This window comes from Calliopsis andreniformis, chromosome 6 (assembly GCF_051401765.1).
Source record: "Calliopsis andreniformis isolate RMS-2024a chromosome 6, iyCalAndr_principal, whole genome shotgun sequence".
NCBI lineage: Eukaryota > Metazoa > Arthropoda > Insecta > Hymenoptera > Andrenidae > Calliopsis > Calliopsis andreniformis.
The window spans coordinates 3,175,917-3,183,277 of record NC_135067.1 but is presented as its reverse complement, the minus strand read 5'-3'; the positions used below and the strand labels follow the sequence as shown (position 1 = coordinate 3,183,277).

The following is a 7,361-nucleotide window of genomic DNA, read 5'->3' as shown; positions in this document are numbered from 1 at the left end:
ACGAAAATGTTTTTACCAGGCTCTAGAAGGACTAGGAGAGACTAGGACTATAACTTCTAGCTAGTATATCAAGAGTTTCGGTTGAAACTCGCGCCAAGTACACTCGCACCAGGAGTGGTGGGAATGAATCAATTTATACGTCAAATAAGCGATCCTACCAACCATAATAAATTTAAACACTAGCGGCGACTGAGCCAGCATTCCAAAGCTGCATTTTTAGCAGAGTTAGTACGAATTTATACGAAACTCCTTGCATTCTCTAGATCTAGTTCTGACGGAATTAATAGGAGTGTGTATACGTGTGTAATGGATGCACACATACGTATTTCATTTTGCAACAATATAACTGATGTACAGATACTACTTAAACTTGTTCAAAAACTTGCTTTTTTTTAATTAAGCTATTGTGGACTATGATTTCGATGTAAAAGGGCCCACCAAGTAAAGTTTAAGTTTAATTTTTGAATTTGTGTATGACTCCTAAAGTGATGCTTATGTGGCAAATTTTTTTAAAGTGCACATTAAACTATTCACATAAATTATAAAAAGCTAATGTACTTGGCTTTATTATTTGATTTCGATACTTTATACGATCGGAATAATCACGATTTCTGCAAATTTACTGGGTGTACATTTTTACACTGACACTGTTTTTGCTGGGATATACCGATAGTGTTTTTGTTGGGATTCAAACCCTCACGCGAATTTCCCTAGTAAGAATATACGCGAATTAGAAACGCTACGTTATGCTGACGTAATAATCACGTGGCGCGTGGACATATTCCACAAAGTATTTACTGCCGTAGTCCGTAGCCCTCTGATAGCGTATTTAAGAAATATCGTCACATGCTTGAAAGCAACGTCATGCTTGATTTGCTTTATTCTTCGAATGACGTGACTATGCTGTTTATTTCATAACGTAAATAGCCACGTCAGATTGAAAAGATCAGTCATTCGTATTAGTTCGACAAAGTGTGTGCAAATTTTTACACGTGCAATAAATATAACTTTAAAGTAGAGAGTATTTTCGATTAAAAATCAAATTACTCAAGGCGATTTGTGCTCAATTCTAATGTATATATTGCAATTAAAATATAAGTTTTGATATAAAGAAAAAAAATTATTAAATTTGTCCATCGTGAATTAAGGTACGTATTTTTTTATTAAACACATTTTACTAGATTTTAAGTCTTTATTTCGTTACTATTTACTTTAATAATACGTTTCTCATTTCATTTTTATTGTATTGTTTTCTTGCCAAATTTTATGATATGACAATATTTTCACAGTATAAACACTTGTGTTTTAATTATTGTCTAGCCAATGCAGATATCAGTTGTTCTGTCTTAGGATTGTAGATTACTGTTATTTGCAAATTTGCTTTTAATGTTAAAAGATGCAAATTGTATTGTGAGCCAGTGAAAACCTTTTATAAAATATATGATATCAATTTAGATTAGAAATAAAACTTACTTTTGCCAATAAATCAATATTCTATAATAGTTAATATAATTATATTTATAATTGAATTTCATTTAATTAGTTTTCTTTAGTAGATAATAAATATTACAATTTTGACTCTAGGTACTTATTAAAGATGGAATTTCCAAACTTAGGCGAACATTGTTCTGAAAACAGTTGTAATCGATTGGACTTTTTACCACTTAAATGCGATGCTTGCTCCGCAATTTTTTGTACAGAACACATATCGTATAATAATCATAGCTGTCCAAGTGCTTACAAGAAAGATGTTCAAGTGCCAGTGTGTCCCCTTTGTAATGCACCAGTACCTACAAAACGTGGTGATCCTCCAGACATTGCAGTTGGACAACATATAGACAATGAGTGTCAATCAGATCTTAGAAAGCATAAAATTTTTTCCAATAGGTACAATACTCACAAAATTTATAATATTTTAAAAATTGAAACTGTCCTTTTACATTAGTAATAAATGTCTAGAATTAGTTATGTTTGTTTTTATTATGTATATTTGTAATAATAAAATATATTGAATAGGTTGATATATTTTTTTTAGATGTTCATCAAAGGGATGTAAAATTAAAGAAATTGTTCAAGTACGTTGTTCTGATTGTGGTCAGAATTTTTGTTTGAAACATAGGCACCCAACAGATCATGCATGTATAGGCCAAGAAGAAGCTATCCGAAGAAGAAGAATTGATGCTTTAAAAAATAATCTTAAAACAAATAGGAGGAATGGTGAAATTATGAAAAACTATCAAGGCAATATGAGTGAAGATGAAGCTCTTGCCAGGGCTCTTCAGGCTTCTATGCAGGATGAAGATACAGCTAGGCGACAAGCACTTGAAACTGTCTCTTCCACAAATAGAGATAGGTGCAGACTCTCTTAAAATGTGTTTACTCTACACAATTTATCGCACAAACATAGAAACATATTGTTATATATATTTCAGAAACTGATCTTTTGCTTGTGAGTTTATGGAATAATTCAACAATATTTAACCATTTTATTAATAATTCATAAAATTTCACATACTTTCAGCTTTCTAATTCACCATTCAAATTTATTCAAACGAACTCTTAGAGATCTCATACTATATACTTATAAAAATCTTTTTAGATCAAATAGTTAAGGATAAAATTAGGTCAATAAATATTGTGTTGATCACATAAGACATAGAAGGTAAAATATTTTATGATATTCAGGTAGATAGACTTCATTGTTAAAATTATACCATTTTCAAACAGTATTTATAATATTGTATCACTGAAAACAAGTATAAATTTTGTAGAAGAAAGTTTAACAAATGAGGTGATATTTTTTTACATGTGTATTAATTATGTGACCAATGCAATATATATAAAAAGAAGTAAAAACGCTTAATTTTATTAAGTATCGTATAAGAGGCAAATGTCTCTTAATTATCACAAAAATAATTTAAAAATAAAGGAAATGCATTTGTTATTAAAATAAAAATATTGAATCTTAAATATAATTATAAACAATTTTAAATATGTAAAGACAGGTGTAGATAATCATAATACAAATTTTTAATTATTTAAATGTTTATAACTATATAATAGATTTTGTTTAGTTTTACTTCCTTTTTGTGGTTACATGACAGTGTCATATTAAACCATTTTTATTCCATCTAACCCTTATGTCAATAACCAAAATTGTCGCCATTTAGAAAGTATAGAAAAAAGGCTACTCGAGTACCAGATTATTGACATAAGGTTTAATTAAATTTATAAGAATGTAAACATGGCAAATTAGTTTTGAAAAGCTAAAAATATTTTAAATATCATTTCAAAGTGGGATTTTGTACATGCGATTGCTGCATTTGAATTGTTATGCATAAAAACGCGTTTGTCTATTGATTAATAAATGTTTTGTGTTTATAAAGCATGTACTTAGTTGTATGCAGCAGCCGCCTATGAGACGATCGCACACAGTAAATCCCACTTGTCTAGTGTTAAAGTTTAATTGTTAAATAAAGTTGGTACTTGTGTCCATTTTATTTTTATCTTCAAACAATCATATATCTTTCTCAACATTTTGTAGAAAAGATGCATTAAAACAATATATTTCGTATAACTTTGCTTTTATATAAAGCAGTGTAACTTTCCAAATATTTTCATTTATTTCACTGTTTCAACGGTCCTAAATTCTAAATAATAATTTCTTGTAGTTCTGTATTAAAATAACTAGCAAAAAGAGATTAAGTTAACATTATAAATTATTTCATATGTAAATAAATTATAATCACTATATTTTTAGTACGAATATACGTTAGTAAATTTTTATGAACTTTTTATAGTGATTAGTTGATAATTAGCAACATTACCTGCCGAAATTGTGACAATTGTGAAAGATATCAAAGGGGCAGCCTCCAAGGAAGAGTGCCTTACTAAATAGTAGCTTACTTTTATTGGAAGTATGTAATAAATTCATTAGATAATAGTCGAGTTTCAATAATAGTCAATGTTATATTTATCATTATTGATAAAAGATTTATACTTTTATCCGTTCTGATAACTTAAATAGCATTCTTTAATTTTTATTATTTTCCGTTAACAATATATTTCTACATTTTAATCTTGATAATAATGTAATCCTACTTTAACTAAAATACATTTATATATCTATCTATCTCACAAATACAGTAGTGCTCGCTTAAATTCCAGTAGAGTCAGAAGTCTTCATTGGAATTTTCGTGTAACAGGTTGACATTGTATTCCAGAAAAAAGTTCGAGTTTGAATAGATTTTAATGGGTTTGGATTATACTGATCTTCGAGATGATTCCCCAATTATAACTGGAATTTAGGTGTAACAATTGTATTGGAATTTAACCGTTTTAAGGCTGACTGAAAAAATTACAAGTGCAGACAACGAGAATATATCGTTATTCGGCACTAAACAGGTTAAGCGTACACTACTGTATACTATTCCTATTTCTTTAAAGTACTTTTACCTTTGATATTTTTAATAAAGTATATGACTAGTTTATTTATAAATAATATACATGTATCATGTAATTTTTATTAATAAATGTTTATTTATTCATTATGTTTTGCTTTTTCGAAATCTCGATTTTTTCAGAAAATTCAATTGTTATAGCATTTTAGCACTTTACACATCTTCAAAATTAGAATGCTCTGAAGTTTTTATGTAGTATTGTGATACAATATGTTGACAGCTTGACTTTAGAAATAATTATTTATTTTCCAACTTTTCCTAATTTAGTGTCTGTCTTAGGATTAGCTGTGATATTTTGCACACGGACAATTACTTCATTAATTTTCGTCTGCAAGTTTCTAATGTCTTGAATATACAAAAGAGCTAGAACTTTGGCCGCATTATCTAATGCAGGATTGCTCAAATGAAAACCAGGAGCAACATTCATTATAGGGAATGGTTTTCCTCTGACAATTTTGGAGTTTGGATCCTTCAAGCATTCACTAACTAACCTTCTTTGCACCAATTTGCTGCAAGCTTTCAATGTTACTAGATGATTTGGATGCTGTGGTATTTGGAACAACTTTGCAATGGAATATGTTCCACTTTTGAAGTCTGGACTGTCAACTAATAATAATTAAAAAATGATCAGAATCATATCACTCATGTAGAAATTACTAGTAGACTTAACATTAGTAATCCTAAATGCTAATAATTAATTGAATAACATACATTAAAATATACATTCTTATATTTGTATGTACTTACAATCTAAATTATCCAATGGATTCTTAGATTTAAGTCGAGGTACTTGTGCTTCTTTCTTCATTTTCAGTTTTAGCTCTTTTACTTCTTTGGAATATTCATCACCTAAAATATAATTTATAACAAATTTTGCATAGTATGGTATTATCTATATAGGTCTTTAATTGAATCTATGAAGTTTTACTTTTAGTCATACATCAATTTTGGGGATAAGTACTTACTATTATTCTGTGCTTCTAACCAGATTGCATGTCCTATTAGCCATTCAAGTTGATTCAACATATCACCCGAAACAGGACATTGAATGTCTGCACAATATTTTGCAAAAACATTAGGCCAATTTTCATTCTTCAAGTCACGCAATTGTTTTCGATCTTGGATAGCATACTGACGTATCTTCTGATCCTCCAACCAAACTGTTACTTTACGAAAATGCTGTGGATCTATAATATTTCAATAATATAATTATAAAACTTGACATAATAATAAAATAAATATATATAAATTTAACATATCCAACTAACTTAAATGTACTAAAATAAACACCTATCATATATAGAATCTTAATATTTTGTATCGTATAAAAGTTTATTATAATTATTACTTTTAAGTTTTAAAAATTGCCAAGTAGAATTTCATAAAGCAAATTGAAGTTTGTATAAATATACAAAGTTGATGTATGTGTGTACTGAATTACAATTTGTTTTGTATCTTATATTTTCATATTATAATTTTATTGGTTATCTTTTACCTATACAGGTTATCCTGCAATCATTAAACTTTTCGTTAAAATGAGATAACTATTTTTCATAATAAATAATTATTTAAATTACTCCAAAATAAAACGAACATTTGCTAATTTTAAATCAACATTTTAAATTCGTATAGCAATTTCTTGAAGAATTACAGTATGCCGGTAATGTTACGTCAAATTTCAAAACATTTTAAACATAAAAATTTTTGAGTTAAACATTGACTACTAAATACATTGTAAAGAATATATATCCTTTTTATTTATTATTAAAATTAATGTTTACAAACGAACCGTTTATATTAACTTTGTCCCATTCCACATAACCAAGAGCATTAAGTCTTCTCTTAAACATGTTAAAACTTTCAGTATAAATGAATATGTTTTATATCGAGAGCAAAAGTTTCACATAAATATCGCTATAAGGCAACGATATCCAATAACTGCTATAAATCGCTGATTCTATAGAATTCTGCTCTGTACGCACATTTCTTACGAGTAGGGTGAACTGTCAGTAACAAATACATGTATCCAATTCATTAGATATATTTATTTTTCTCTAACATATACCTAATTGAATATTTTCAGAATATGAGAATAAAATTAATACTTTTCAGAATAATTTACTACTAATCAAATTACTATCCTAAGTAACAACTATACATAGTCCTTAAATAGCTTTTAAAATTCTATGTACAGATCATACAGGCATAGCTATATAGGGTGTCCTACGTAACTAGCCACGATTTTTCGAATACTTCCGATAGTCTCGCCAGGTATGGTATTATGGTATGAAACTGCTGTTTAATGACATCACGAGGTAAAGAGGATTGGGATAAGGATTGCTCCACCAATCAGTGAGTGCGAAGAATCTCCACCTCATTTGAAAAGTTCCCCTTCTACCTCGTGACGTCACCGAAAAATAGGTTTCATACCATCTCTGAGTCTGACAACAAAATATTTCGAACGAAAGTTAATAAGTTTTCAATTTTTAGTTGGTTACAAGTTGCAATATAAAACATACCGAACACAATTTTTTTTTATAAAAGGTTAGTCATTTTCATTTTTTTAAAATGGCGTTACATATTTTTGATTTCATAGTATTATAACTCATGTTAGGAGTAGTTAACCAACCACGAAGTTAAAAAGTGAAAATTGTTTTATTGTGTAGATTTAACTTTAAGTGCTCAAAATTGTTAAGTTTCTCAGCAACAACTAACGCCAGACAACAAGGAAGGTATGTAAAGAGTTGCAGATATTTCTTTTAAGTTATCAATGTGAAATCTATAGATGGAAACATTTACATTCACTAAATTTATGAATGTTGTAACTGATATGTACTGGTTTATGTCCATTTACAAGATAGTAAATACAAATCATTATCACTCATTCAAGATGATTGTCAT

The 7,361-nt window shown here is 28.5% G+C and overlaps 2 protein-coding genes across 2 annotated transcripts; one reads left to right on the top strand and one right to left on the bottom strand.

Moving 5' to 3' along the window:
• The first annotated feature begins 821 nt into the window (after positions 1-821).
• Positions 822-4,547, top strand: LOC143180751 (AN1-type zinc finger protein 2A). The gene is made up of 3 exons (XM_076380702.1): positions 822-1,148; positions 1,585-1,887; positions 2,036-4,547. Exons 2-3 carry the CDS (start codon positions 1,598-1,600, stop codon positions 2,367-2,369), a joined length of 624 nt encoding a protein of 207 aa, XP_076236817.1. The 5' UTR covers positions 822-1,148; positions 1,585-1,597; the 3' UTR covers positions 2,370-4,547.
• On the bottom strand, positions 4,517-6,555 carry LOC143180750 (RNA transcription, translation and transport factor protein-like). The gene is made up of 4 exons (XM_076380701.1): positions 6,250-6,555; positions 5,426-5,647; positions 5,208-5,309; positions 4,517-5,066 (listed from the first exon to the last, which is right to left on the bottom strand). The coding sequence occupies exons 1-4, from the start codon at positions 6,308-6,310 to the stop codon at positions 4,702-4,704; spliced, it is 750 nt and encodes a 249-aa protein (XP_076236816.1). The 5' UTR covers positions 6,311-6,555; the 3' UTR covers positions 4,517-4,701.
• Between the last annotated feature and the right edge of the window lie 806 nt (positions 6,556-7,361).